This window comes from Entelurus aequoreus, linkage group LG26, assembly GCF_033978785.1.
Source record: "Entelurus aequoreus isolate RoL-2023_Sb linkage group LG26, RoL_Eaeq_v1.1, whole genome shotgun sequence".
NCBI classification, from domain to species: Eukaryota; Metazoa; Chordata; class Actinopteri; order Syngnathiformes; family Syngnathidae; genus Entelurus; species Entelurus aequoreus.
Genome location: NC_084756.1, coordinates 35,771,852 through 35,787,276, shown reverse-complemented (window position 1 = coordinate 35,787,276; position 15,425 = coordinate 35,771,852). Strand labels below are relative to the sequence as shown.

The 15,425-nt window shown below is 38.6% G+C and overlaps 1 protein-coding gene across 2 annotated transcripts in view; it reads left to right on the top strand.

Moving 5' to 3' along the window:
* Positions 1-15,170, top strand: part of atp6ap1la (ATPase H+ transporting accessory protein 1 like a) — a 98,231-nt gene extending 83,061 nt beyond the window's left edge. For both annotated transcript variants that reach the window (XM_062037942.1, XM_062037943.1), the window contains 7 exons: positions 2,511-2,533; positions 2,601-2,632; positions 2,754-2,822; positions 6,900-7,054; positions 7,129-7,179; positions 13,101-13,338; positions 13,407-15,170. In XM_062037942.1, the coding sequence (XP_061893926.1) occupies positions 2,511-2,533; positions 2,601-2,632; positions 2,754-2,822; positions 6,900-7,054; positions 7,129-7,179; positions 13,101-13,338; positions 13,407-13,664 (826 nt within the window). In that variant the 3' untranslated portion in view covers positions 13,665-15,170. The remainder of the gene's footprint in view (positions 1-2,510; positions 2,534-2,600; positions 2,633-2,753; positions 2,823-6,899; positions 7,055-7,128; positions 7,180-13,100; positions 13,339-13,406) is intronic.
* Positions 15,171-15,425: the final 255 nt, after the last annotated feature.

Here is a 15,425-nt window from a genome sequence, read left to right as displayed (position 1 = left end):
CGGGGGTGCTGCCTATCTCAGCTACAAGTCGCCACCCTCATCGCAGGGCCAACACTGATAGACAGACAACATTCACACTCACATTCACACACTAGGGACCATTTAGTTTTAGTGTTGATATATATATACTATATATATATATATATAGATATATATTATATTATATATACTATATATTTCATGACTATAGTGACAATCTACAATGTAGATTGTCACTGAAGGGATCAAAACTATGACATCTGCGAAGCTCATGGAGAGAATGCCAAGAGTGTGCAAAGCAGTAATCAGAGCAAAGGGTGGCTATTTTGAAGAAACTAGAATACAAAACATGTTTTCAGTTATTTCACCTTTGTTTGTTAAGTACATATATATATATATATATATATTATATATATATATATATATATATATATATATATATATATATATATATATATATATATATATAATATATATATATATATATATATATATATATATATATATATATATATATATATACTACCGTTCAAAAGTTTGGGTCACATTGAAATGTCCTTATTTTTGAAGGAAAAGCAGTGTACTTTCAATGAAGATAACTTTAAACTAGTCTTAACACTTAAAGAAATACACTCTATACATTGCTAATGTGGTAAATGACTATTCTAGCTGCAAATGTCTGCTTTTGGTGCAATATCTACATAGGTGTATAGAGGCCCATTTCCAGCAACTATCACTACCAGTGTTCTAATGGTACAATGTGTTTGCTCATTGGCTCAGAAGGCTAATTGATGATTAGAAAACCCTTGTGCAATCATGTTCACACATCTGAAAACAGTTTAGCTCGTTACAGAAGCTACAAAAGTGACCTTCCTTTGAGCAGATTGAGTTTCTGGAGCATCACATTTGTGGGGTCAATTAAACGCTCAAAATGGCCAGAAAAAGAGAACTTTCATCTGAAACTCGACAGTCTATTCTTGTTCTTAGAAATGAAGGCTATTCCACAAAATTGTTTGGGTGACCCCAAACTTTTGAACGGTAGTGTACCTTGATTCCTAAGAAATAGCGATCGTGTAAGGACGAGTAAAATGTGGCGTATTTGCTTACATGTTACGTACGTTGCGTAAGTTTTGAAGTACGTTTTTACTTACCAGCCATAAAAAGATCAGAACCCTCCCAAATATATTCAATTATACATATAAGCCATTCACACATTTTACTTTTTTTTTTTACATAAAAAGTCTGTGGAACGCTCTCCCTGACCACCTGAGGGTACCACAGACTGTGGATGCTTTTAAAAAAGGCTTAAAAACCCTTCTTTTTAAAAAAGCCTTTTTTTTTTTTTTTTTAGATATATGCATACTAGTTTTAGCTATTTGGCTGTTCTAGTTTTAATTTTTTTAAATTTTTTATTATCTTTTTATTTTTTATTTTATTTAATTTTTTATGCACTGTAGCACTTTGAGGTTGTTTACTCAATGTAAAGTGCTTTTTACAAATAAAATCTATTATTATTATTATTAGGGATGTCCGATAATGGCTTTTTGCCGATATCCGATATGCCGATATTGTCCAACTCTTTAATTACCGATACCGATATCAACCGATATATACAGTCGTGGAATTAACACATTATTATGCCTAATTTGGACAACCAGGTATGGTGAAGATAAGGTACTTTTTAAAAAAATGAATCAAATAAAATAAGATAAATAAATTAAAAACATTTTCTTGAATAAAAAAGAAAGTAAAACAATATAAAAACAGTTACATAGAAACTAGTAATTAATGAAAATGAGTAAAATTAACTGTTAAAGGTTAGTACTATTAGTGGACCAGCAGCACGCACAATCATGTGTGCTTACGGACTGTATCCCTTGCAGACTGTATTGATATATATTGATATATAATGTAGGAAGCAGAATATTAATAACAGAAAGAAACAACCCTTTTGTGTGAATGAGTGTAAATGGGGTGGGTTGGTGCACTAATTGTAAGTGTATCTTGTGTTTTTTATGTGGATTTAATAAAAATAAAAAAATAAAAAATACAATTAAACGATACTGATAATAAAAAAACCGATACCGATAATTTCCGATATTACATTTTAACGCATTTATCGGCCAATAATTTCGGCAGACCGATATTATCGGACATCTCTAATTATTATTATTATTATAAAAGAAACCCTCCTAATTTTTAAGGTGTGGCGGCTTTTATTGTGTAAAGTAGTAGCAGGAGTAACTTCTTTATTCGTTTACGGACTCCGGTCAATTTCCTTTTGTCTTCACTTTATTGAACGGCGCATGCAAGTGATGTGGGGGCCACATTTGGGCCTCTGTGCGTGTTTATACAAAGTCTAATAAAGATCGCATTCCACTCGTAATCTAAACAGTCAGCTGGGAAAAACTGATTTTGGGAAAAAAATCCGAATAGGCCTGCAGTGTAAAAGTAGTCTTGAGTCACTTTATGGGAATGTTGAGGAAAAATGATCGGCATTTATTAACCATGAAGTCAACTTTTTCTTCCAGTGGTGCGGCACCTCCTGACCGTGGTGAGTACAACATACTCTCAAGTGTTCATTATCAGTCAAATTGAGTTTGAATGAGTTGTTTCCACAGATGCAGAAGACGTGGCTACAAAAGAACTGCAGGTAGGTTTATATCTATTCTATTTTACAGTACGTACACTTGTACAACAATCTAAGTAAATGTTCATTTCAACCATAAGTCCTTTTAAAAAAAGCTACTTTTGACTCCTTGTCGCCTGTCTAGTCTGCCGATGCACCGCGGAGGAAGTTACTTCAGACGTCCGGAGCTGGCGTTCCTTTCCCGCCCCTCAAGGTTCCGGTATCTCCAGAATGAATAATGACTAGGGATGTCCGATAATGGCTTTTTGCCGATATCCGATATTCCGATATTGTCCAACTCTTTAATTACCGATACCGATATCAACCGATACCGATATCAACCAATATATGCAGTCGTGGAATTAACACATTATTATGCCTAATTTGGACAACCATGTATGGTGAAGATAAGGTACTTTTTAAAAAATAAAAAATAAATAAATAACTAAATTAAAAACATGTTCTTGAATAAAAAAGAAAGTAAAACAATATAAAAACAGTTACATAGAAACTACTAATTAATGAAAATGAGTCAAATTAACTGTTAAAGGTTAGTACTATTAGTGGAGCAGCAGCACGCACAATCATGTGTGCTTACGGACTGTATCCCTTGCAGACTGTATTGATATATAATGTAGGAACCGGAATATTGATAACAGAAAGAAATGGGGGGAGGGAGGTTTTTTGGGTTGGTGCACTAATTCTAAGTGTATCTTGTGTTTTTTATGTTGATTTAATAAAAAAAAAACAAAAAAAAAACAAACAAAAAAAACCGATACAGATAATAAAAAAAACCGATACCAATAATTTCCGATATTACATTTTAACACATTTATCGGCCGATATTATTGGACATCCCTAATAATGACCTCCGCCAAGGGCAAAATATGACACTTTTTAAGTTTGTTTTTTTGGGGGGGGTTGCAGATACAAATGAATCAATGATCAATGATTGTTTTTGCCTGCCTGATCCAACAGATGGCGCTATTTAGTTTATTGCACAACGCTGCCATCAATGGACCGCTCATGAAATCTGTGGTGATATTTCCATTGAACGAGTCAAAGGGAATAGGTATTGCACGGTTACACCGTCGCTTCAGCCTTGGTGGAGGTTTGCACTTTACAGACTTCTATTCAACTTAGGGAATGTTTCTAAATGACATTCACTTTATTGCCAAAAGTATTTGGCCACCTGCCTTGACTCACTTATGAACTTGAAGTGCCATCCCATTCCTAACCCATAGTGTTCAATATGACACCTTTTGCAGCACACTTCTGGGAAGGCTGTCCACAAGGTTGCGGAGTGTGTTTATAGCAATTTTCCACCATTCTTCCTAAAGAGCATTGGTGAGGTCACACACTGATGACATCTATTAAACCAGGGGTGTCCAAAGTGTGGCCCCGGGGGCCATTTGCGGCCCGCAGCACATCGTTGTAAAAATACTAAAACTTTTTTTTTTTTTAAACATTAAAAAGTGGAATAAAAGAGCAAATAGGTGAAATGCAACGAGGAAAAAGTTGCAATGTGTTGACTCTAATAACACCACTTTTTAAAATAATTTCTCAAAAAATAATAATGAATCAAAATTAACGTTGCTATGAATTATTGACTGATTTAAAGGACAAAAAGGACATAAATACAACAAAAATATGAAAATTATATTTTTAAAAAAACATACTAATTATATACTATTATTAATTATAGTAATTATTCTATTGATTGTTATAGTAAATATACTAAACTAATTACACTATATATTATCTGAAGCTGATATAGAGATTTAAGTGTTGAATGAAAAAAAAAAAAAGCCTGACCTTTTTTAGAGTGGGGCACTTTTGGATCCCCAAGAATTTTAGTGGAATTTAATTAATTAATTAATTCATCATCATCAGCCATTGTCAGTCCACTGCTGGACGAAAGCCTCAGCATGTTTCTGCCATAGTGAACGATCTCTAGCTAGATTAAATTAATTAATTAATTTAATTTAATTATTTATAATAACAACTGTCTTTGCTAAAAAACAAAAAAACAAAACAAGAATAATAAATTCTAATCAATTTTGCTATGAATTATTGACCTATTTAGGGATCCAATTACTTCAAATATTCCACTTTGAAAATGTTTTTGGGGAAAAATATTGTATGTTTTGTATTTTAGCCCCAGAAACCAGGGTTTCGACAAAAAGCTCGTAAAAATGTAAAAAAATAATAATAATGAAGTAAAATTAGAGATTCAAGGCTTTTATGAAAAAAAAGAAAAAAAAAAGACTTATTTTTAACCTTTTTTAAGACTGAAACCCTTCTGGGTCCCTAGGACCTAACTTGAGGGAGCCCCAAAAATAAAAAATAAAAAGTGTATATTGTATTGGTTTTGAAAATGAAAAAATATCAAAATGGCCCCCGCCTGCTTTGATTTTTCAGTGTGCGGCCCTCAGTGGAAAAAGTTTGGACACCCCTGTGTTAAACAGACAAAGAAGCAAGGAATTAAACAGACAGAATTCAATTTAGCTCAGTTGAGGACTCTTTTATTTTACTCTTTGTACGGTCTCCCACCACGCTCTGACGAAAGATTGTACGCATCCTCTTTTATTTGAACTTTCCCTGATTACATGGCAACAGCTGTTTTTAAAGGAAGGGGGGGGTCGTAAACAGCCGTCGCCTTTGGTTACAAAACAGTTGAAAGAAAAGGTGCCTGGAGGGGGGTCTCTGCTTTGTAGATCTCGGGTCAAGACAAAATCTTCCTGTGGATTACAATACATCAAAGAAACTGACGCCTTCATGTCGCTTCCCATCCTGCGCAGTGGATGGGAAGCCTTTTGATTGGTAAGATCAAAGACAGCTTCTGTCTGCTCGCCGGGAACTCATTGAAACACAACGTTTTGTGATAACTTAGTGTCATGTCTGTGTGATCATGTTTGGTTTTAGTTATGTTCGGTTTTGTTTTTGGACTCTTTGTGCACTCTTGTTTGTTTTGTCACCATAGCAACCCATTCGTTTCCACCTGTCATGTCGCGCACCTGTCTCACGCTTTGCACTCGCACACCTGTCACTGATCATGTCACTGCTATTTAAGCCTGTCTGTTTCAGCTGATCGTCCTGGTGACATTATCCTAGCATACCATGCTACTTCTGATCTCCTTTCTACCTCTGCTACCTTTCATTCCGAGCCATAGTTCCATGTAGGGATGTCCGATAATGGCTTTTTGCCGATATCCGATATTCCGATATTGTCCAATTCTTTAATTACCGATACCGATATCAACCGATACCGATGTCAACCGATATATGCAGTCGTGAAATTAACACATTATTATGCCTAATTTGGACAACCAGGTATGGTGAAGATAAGGTACTTTTTAAAAAAAATAAATAAAATAAGATAAATAAATTAAAAATATTTTCTTGAATAAAAAAGAAAGTAAAACAATATAAAAACAGTTACATAGAAACTAGTAATTAATGAAAATGAGTAACATTAAGTGTTAAAGGTTAGTACTATTAGTGGAGCAGCAGCACGCACAATCATGTGTGCTTACGGACTGTATCCCTTGCAGACTGTATTGATATATATTGATATATAATGTAGGAAGCAGAATATTAATAACAGAAAGAAACAACCCTTTTGTGTGAATGAGTGTGAATGGGGGAGGAAGTTTTTTTGGGTTGATGCACTAATTGTAAGTGTATCTTGTGTTTTTTATGTTGATTTAATTAAAAAAAACAAAGACAAACAAACAAACAAAAAAAACGATACAGATAATAAAAAAAAACCATACCGATAATTTCCGATATTACATTTTAACGCATTTATCGGCCGATCGGCCTGCCGATATTATCGGACATCTCTAGTTCCATGCCGTAGTTTTCATGCTGTTCAGTGCCAAGTACGTTTTTGTTTATTGTTCATAGTTTCTGCTTTTGTGCAAGTTTTGTTTCATTAGTCAAGTTTGTTCTCCGCGCCTTTTGTTTGCTTCCTTTTTTGTAGTCTGTTAGTGTTTAAAATAAAATACGTACTTACATTCACGCCTTGCCCGCGCCAACTTTCCTTTGCATTCCCGGGAAAACACAACACCCCAATGACCACCTATTGACACTTTGATACAATTATTCTGACACTGATGTGGGTGGAGAAGGCCTGGCTCTCAGTCTCCGTTCTAATTCATCCCAAAGTCGTTCTATCCGGTTCAGGTCAGGACTCTGTGCCCCCCACACCATAATTCCTCCTCCTACTTTTGGCTATATAGTGTATTTTCAGACCGATGTATTTAATCAATAACTTGGGCTCCTGCAGGTGTTGTCTAACGGGAAGCCGTGCATCCTGTTCCAGGCCAGGAAGTTGTCTCTGCGCTACGAGAGACAGAAGCAGGTGGACCTGACCGAGCGAGCGTTTTCTCCTCACAAGGCCGTGGACACGACTCAGTCTGTGTGCCGCCAGGACAAAGCCACGTACGTCCTACGTGGAGCGTTAGCATTTCCTCCGATCCGGTCCGACTCTTTATCAGTTTGTTTGTCCTCACCAGGCTGGTCATGATGTTTGGAGATGTGGACGACTTGAAAGGCCTTTCCATCAGGTAAAGACTGATCCGTCAGTCGCAGTGACTTCAGTTTGGGATTTTTTCCTAATCAATAATGAATGGTCCAGAGAAAGCTAAGATCCCTTAAAGGCCTACTGAAAGCCACTACTAGCGACCACGCAGTCTGATAGTTTATATATCAATGATGAAATCTTAACATTGCAACACATGCCAATACGGCCGGGTTAACTTATAAAGTGACATTTTATAAATTTCCCGCGAAACTTCCGGTTGAAAACGTCTATGTATGATGACGTATGCGCGTGATGTCACTAGTTAAACGGAAGTATTGGTACCCCATTGAAGCCAATACAAAAAGCTCTGTTTTCATCGCAAAATTCCACAGTATTCTGGACATCTGTGTTGGTGAAGCTTTTGCAATTTGTTTAATGAACAATGAAGACTGCAAAGAAGAAAGCTGTAGGTGGGATCGGTGTATTAGCGGCTGGCTGCAGCAACACAACCAGGAGGACTTTGACTTGGATAGCAGACGCGCTATCCGACGCTAGCCGCCGACCGCATCGATGATCGGGTGAAGTCCTTCGTCGCTCCGTCGATCGCTGGAACGCAGGTGAGCACGGGTGTTGATGAGCTGATGAGGGCTGGCTGGCGTAGGTGGATAGCTAATGTTTTTAGCATAGCTCTGTGAGGTCCTGTTGCTAAGTTAGCTTCAATGGCGTCGTTAGCAACAGCATTGTTAAGCTTCGCCAGGCTGAGAATTATTAACCGTGTAGTTACATGTCCATGGTTTAATAGTATTGTTGATCTTCTGTCTATCCTTCCAGTCAGGGGTTTATTTCTTTTGTTTCTATCTGCAGTTAAGCCCGATGCTATCACGTTAGCTCCGTAGCTAAAGAGCTTCGCCGATGTATTGTCATGGAGATAAAAGTCACTGTGAATGTCCATTTCGCGTTCTCGACTCTCATTTTCAAGAGGATATAGTATCCGAGGTGGTTTAAAATACAAATCCGTGATCCACAATAGAAAAAGGAGAGAGTGTGGAATCAAATGAGCCAGCTTGTACCTAAGTTACGGTCAGAGCGAAAAAAGATATGTCTTGCACTGCACTCTAGTCCTTCACTCTCACGTTCCTCATCCACGAATCTTTCATCCTGGCTCAAATTAATGGGGTAATCGTCGCTTTCTCGGTCCGAATCGCTCTCACTGCTGGTGTAAACACCGTCACGTCACCGTCACGTCACGCTACTTCCGGTACAGGCAAGGCTTTTTTTTAATCAGCGACCAAAAGTTGCGAACTTTATCGTCGATGTTCTCTACTAAATCCTTTCAGCAAAAATATGGCAATATCGCGAAATGATCAAGTATGACACATAGAATGGATCTGCTATCCCCGTTTAAATTTTAAAAAATCATTTCAGTAGGCCTTTAACGCTGCTACAGAAAGAAAGAAAGAGAGGAACAATAGGTGAGAGAGAGAGAGAGAGACAAAGAACTCTTCCAGAACTTTATAGATTTTAAGAATGAAAGGAGAAGGGGGAGGAGAAATGAGCAAAACACATTATATCTACACTGCAAAAAGTGAAATCTAAGTAAGATGAAATATCTCAAATAAGGGTGATATTTGCTTATTTTCTGTCTGAAAAGATAAATCTTTTTATGTTCGAGTGTTTTACTTGTTTTAAGTGTTTTGGTCCTAAATGATCTCAGTAAGATATTACAGCTTGTTGCTGAGATTTGATGAGCTATATTGAGTAAAACATGCTTGAAACTAGAATATCAACTGTTGCAAAGCTGTGTCATCAACACTCACAAGTAGAAAACTACTTTTTTTAAAGTCATCATTTCTTATTTCAAGCATGACAAAAAAAAATCATGACTTTGACACAATTGTGTCTCATAATTAAAACAGATGACAGCCAAATGGACTTTGCTGTTTTATTTTCAATGAAACAATAGAAAATAGGTACTCATATAGTAGTACAGTTGGCACAGTACAGTAAACTGACAGTTAAAGGCCTACTGAAATGAATTTTTTTTATTTAAACGGGGATAGCAGATCTATTCTATGTGTCATACTTGATCATTTCGTGATATTGCCATATTTTTGCTGAAAGGATTTAGTAGAGAACAACGACGATAAAGATTGCAACTTTTGGTATCTGATAAAAAAAAGGCTTGCACCTACCGGAAGTAGCGTGACGTAGTCAGTTGAACATATACGCAAAGTTCCCTATTGTTTACAATGATGGCCGCATGAAGTGAGAGAGATTCGGACCGAGAAAGCGACAATTTCCCCATTAATTTGAGCGAGGATGAAAGATTTGTGGATGAGTAAAGTGCAAGTGAAGGACTAGTGGGGAGTTGAAGCTATTCAGATAGGGAAGATGCTGTGAGAGCCGGGGGTGACCTGATATTCAGCTGGGAATGACTACAACAGTAAATAAACACAAGACATATATATACTCTATTAGCCACAACACAACCAGGCTTATATTTAATATGCCACAAATTAATCCTGCATAAAAACACCTGCGTGTTTGTTATGCTAGCTCCTAGCTCCTCTGCTAGCTCCTAGCTCCATAGAACACGCCAATACAATTCAAACACCTGATCAACACACACAATCACTCAGCCCAAAAGACCGTTCACCTAACCCAAGGTTCATAAAGCTTATATATTTTAAAAAAGTTACGTACATACGCAAAAAAAAGTTGCGCACATACGGTCAAGCGATCAAATGTTTAGAAGCCAAAGCTGCATACTCACAGTAGCACGTCTGCGTCTTTGTCATCCAAATCAAAGTAATCCTGGTAAGAGTCTGTGTTGTCCCAGTTCTCTACAGGCGTCTGTGTATCGAAGTCAAAAGTCCTCCTGGTTAGAGTCTCTGTTATCCGAGTTCTTCCATCTTGACTGCATCTTCCGGGAATGTAAACAAAGAAGCGCCGGCTGTGTACTGTTGTGGCTGACTACGTTCGAAAAATACGTCCATTTCGCACCGACAACTTTCTTCTTTGCTTGCTCAGCTTCCTTCTCCATAATGCAATGAACATGATTGAAACAGATTCACGAACACAGATGTCCAGAATACTGTGGAATTATGAAATGAAAACAGCGCTTTTTCGTATTGGCTTCAATGTGGAAGGCATACCCGTGTTCGCCGGTCTACGTCACGCGCATACTTCATCCTCAGAGGCGTTTCGAACCGGAAATTTAGCGGCAAATTTAAAATGTGACTTTATAAGTTAACCCGGCCGTATTGGCATGTGTTATAATGTTAAGATTTCATCATTGATATATAAACTATCAGACTGCGTGGTCGGTAGTAGTGGCTTTCAGTAGGCCTTTAAAGCTGCAAGCAGCGTTGGTCGGGTCCGCATTTTGGCAGGTGCTAGTCCTAGGTGTCCCAATACTTTTGCCCAGTGGTAGTCCTGAGTGAGACCTACATAGAGGTTTTTGTTTCGTGTCTCTACGATATTCGTACTGGGAGTTAGAGGAAGTTGTGTCTGTGTTTTTTTCCTAGGTGCTGCGGCACAGTGGTTCTTTTCTTTGAAGGCTCGTAAAATCAAAACCGTAGCACTTATTACAACGCTTTCGCCAACTTTTAATCAGAAGGGTTCAATCTCTCTCCTGTAGTAGTTTGAAGACAAAACAACAAACGCGCTCCGAGGAGATAATGTTTGATGTTTGGTGACCGCTTTTTAAAAAAAAAATTGTTTTGAAGTGGGGATATCAAACTTCCTGTTGATTTTTGCTGAAGGATTTCAATCTATGAAATGTAGGTCTAAGTAAGACCTACGTAGAGGTTTTTGTTTCATGTCTCTAAAACGTTCCTACCGGAAGTTACAAGCAGTTTTGTCTGTGTTTTCCTCTGAGAAGCAGTTTTGTCTGTTTTATTCAAAAATTGCGCTAGAGCCAGTCCCAGTTCCACCAGTCCCGATGTGTGTAAAAATTTTGGTGAGTTTTGAAGTATTTTAAGGGGGTCAAATTACAGCTCAAAGAGGCAAAAACTTGTGTTTTTAGTCATTTTTTGTGTTGAAGGGGAAATTGCCAACTTCCTGTTGGTTTTTGCCCGAGGATGTGAAATTATGAATTGTAGGTCTAAGTGAGACCTACATACAGGTTTTTGTTTCATGTCTCTACAACCTTCCTAGTGGGAGTTACAGGCAGTTTGTTTTTGTTTTTTTCCTAGGGGGCGCTGGAGCGCAATTTTGATTTTGGGGGTTTGTTTTTTTTTTTTTTTTACTAAAGTGTGCTGTCCCAGTTTTTCTATGTGTGTATAAAATTTGGTGAGTTTTGAAGTATTTTAAGGGGGTCAAATTACAGCTCAAAGAGGCAAAAATGTGTGTTTTTAGTCATTTTTTGTGTTGAAGGGGAAATTGCCAACTTCCTGTTGGTTTTTGCCCGAGGATGTGAAATTATGAATTGTAGGTCTAAGTGAGACCTTTTTCACCACCATGGACCTTTTTCACCACCGCCGACCTTTTTCACCACCGCCGACCTTTTTCACCACCGCCGACCTTTTTCACCACCATGGACCTTTTTCACCACCGCCGACCTTTTTCACCACCGCCGACCTTTTTCACCACCGCCGACCTTTTTCACCACCATGGACCTTTTTCACCACCGCCGACCTTTTTCACCACCGCCGACCTTTTTCACCACCATGGACCTTTTTCACCACCGCCGACCTTTTTCACCACCATGGACCTTTTTCACCACCGCCGACCTTTTTCACCCCCATGGACCTTTTTCACCACCATGGACCTTTTTCACCACCATGGACCTTTTTCACCACCGCCGACCTTTTTCACCACCGCCGACCTTTTTCACCACCGCCGACCTTTTTCACCACCGCCGACCTTTTTCACCACCGCCGACCTTTTTCACCACCATGGACCTTTTTCACCACCGCCGACCTTTTTCACCACCGCCGACCTTTTTCACCACCATGGACCTTTTTCACCACCGCCGACCTTTTTCACCACCATGGACCTTTTTCACCACCGCCGACCTTTTTCACCCCCATGGACCTTTTTCACCACCATGGACCTTTTTCACCACCATGGACCTTTTTCACCACCGCCGACCTTTTTCACCAGCATGGACCTTTTTCACCACCATGGACCTTTTTCACCACCGCCGACCTTTTTCACCACCATGGACCTTTTTCACCACCATGGACCTTTTTCACCACCGCCGACCTTTTTCACCACCATGGACCTTTTTCACCACCGCCGACCTTTTTCACCACCATGGACCTTTTTCACCACCATGGACCTTTTTCACCACCATGGACCTTTTTCACCACCGCCGACCTTTTTCACCAGCATGGACCTTTTTCACCACCGCCGACCTTTTTCACCACCATGGACCTTTTTCACCACCGCCGACCTTTTTCACCACCATGGACCTTTTTCACCACCATGGACCTTTTTCACCACCGCCGACCTTTTTCACCAGCATGGACCTTTTTCACCACCGCCGACCTTTTTCACCACCATGGACCTTTTTCACCACCGCCGACCTTTTTCACCACCATGGACCTTCCGGTTCATGTCTCTATGACCTTCCTAGTGGGAGTTACAGGCAGTTTGTTTTTGTTTTTTTCCTAGGGGGCGCTAGAGCGCAATTTTGATTTTTGGGGTTTGTTTTTTTTACTAAAGTGTGTTGTCCCAGTTTTTCTGTGTGTATAAAATTTGGTGAGTTTTGAAGCATGTTAAGGGGGGCAAAGTAGTGCGCAAAGCTGCGGAATAATAATTAACCTTACCATTTCAATAGGTTCCTTTGTACCCTGTACATGCGAACCCTAATAAAATCCACTTGACATTAACAACGGCAGGGAAGAGACGAGTAAGGAGCACACAGAGGGAGGAGTAACGAGGGCTGGGTGTGTCTGCATGTTTGTATAGTCTGTAAAATCCAGTAGTCTTCAGTCTCAACATGTCTTCCTCACCCAGGCTGCAGCTGTCCAACACCTTCTACGAGGCGTCAGGCCGGTGGTGGTACTCCATGGACAGCCTCTCCCTGCTCTACAACGTCTCCGAAGAGGCCGCGTTCAACGCCAGCGAGGTTTACGCTCCGTCCTCTTCCTCCTACCACTGCGTGCACGTCAGCAGCCTGGAGCGCCACAGCGGCCTGCTGCGGCCCGGCGGCGAGCGCGCCCGCCGCTGGACCGTCACCTTCACGGACTTCCAGGTGACTTCCTCTTTGCCGTCCCCACCCCGGGTGCAAAACGCTGGACAGATTAGAATGTCGGTCCTCAGATTCAGGCGTTCAACGTGACCTCGGGGAGGTTCTCTGCGGCGAGCGACTGCACCACCTTCCTGACGCCGGCCATCTTGATGGGCCTGGTCACCTCGCTCATCCTGCTGCTGGTGCTGGCCTACGCCCTGCACCTGCTCCTCCACCTCAAGCACATCGAGCGCGACGACGACAGCAAGGCCGACGTCTACTTCCCGCAAGACCCGGAACAGTCCGAAGGCTGCTGTGTGGAAAGCCTAGCAGATAAAGATACTCCCTAAACATTTGAATGGGAGAGGCAGGATACTACTTACCGTCTTTTCCAAACTATACTATTTTCCTAAGCTTTGAACCCTGCGGCTTATACAAAGGTGCGGCTTATCTGTGGATTTTTCGTCGCTAACGGCTAAATCACGGAATTAATTAAGCCAGGGGTCAGCAACCCAAAATGTTGAAAGAGCCATATTGGACTAAAAATACAAAAAATAACTGGAGCCGCAAAAATTAAGTCTTATATAAGTGTTATAATGAAGGCAACACATGATGTAAGTGTCTATATTAGCTATAGTAGCCTACTATCAAAATGACTTTAAAAGTCTTATATAAGTGTTATAATGAAGGCAACACCTGATGTAAGTGTCTGTATTAGTTATATTAGCCTACTATCAAAATGACTTTAAAAGTCTTATATAAGTGTTATAATGAAGGCAACACATGATGTAAGTGTCTTTATTAGTTATATTAGTCTACTATCAAAATGACTTTAAAAGCCTTATATAAGTGTTATAATGAAGGCAACACATGATGTAAGTGTCTATATTAGCCTACTATCAAAATGACTTTTAAAAAAGTCTTATATAAGTGTTATAATGAAGGCAACACATGATGTAAGTGTCTTTATTAGCCTACTATCAAAATGACTTTAAAAGTCTTATATAAGTGTTATAATGAAGGCAACACATGACGTAAGTGTCTATATTAGCCTACTATCAAAATGACTTTAAAAGTCTTATATAAGTGTTATAATGAAGACAACACATGATGTAAGTGTCTATATTAGTTATATTAGCCTACTATTAAAATGACTTTAAAAGTCTTATATAAGTGTTATAATGAAGGCAACACATGATGTAAGTGTCTTTATTAGTTATATTAGTCTACTATCAAAATGACTTTAAAAGCCTTATATAAGTGTTATAATGAAGGCAACACATGATGTAAGTGTCTATATTAGCCTACTATCAAAATGACTTTTAAAAAAGTCTTATATAAGTGTTATAATGAAGGCAACACATGATGTAAGTGTCTTTATTAGCCTACTATCAAAATGACTTTAAAAGTCTTATATAAGTGTTATAATGAAGGCAACACATGATGTAAGTGTCTATATTAGCCTACTATCAAAATGACTTTAAAAGTCTTATATAAGTGTTATAATGAAGACAACACATGATGTAAGTGTCTATATTAGTTATATTAGCCTACTATTAAAATGACTTTAAAAGTCTTATATAAGTGTTATAATGAAGGCAACACATGATGTAAGTGTCTTTATTAGCCTACTATCAAAATGACTTTAAAAGTCTTATATAAGTGTTATAATGAACACAACACATGATGTAAGTGTCTATATTAGCCTACTATCAAAATGACTTTAAAAGCCTTATATAAGTGTTATAATGAAGGCAACACATGATGTAAGTGTCTATATTAGCCTACTATCAAAACGACTTTAAAAGTTTTATATAAGTGTTACAATGAAGGCAACACATGATGTAAGTGTCTATATTAGCCTACTATCAAAATGACTTTAAAAGTCTTATATAAGTGTTATAATGAAGGCAACACATGATGTAAGTGTCTTTATTAGCCTACTATCAAAATGACTTTAAAAGTCTTATATAAGTGTTCTAATGAAGGCAACACATGATGTAAGTGTCTATATTAGCCTACTATCAAAATGACTTTAAAAGCCTTATATAAGTGTTATAATGAAGGCAACACATAATGTAAGTGTTTATATCAGCCTACTATCAAAATGA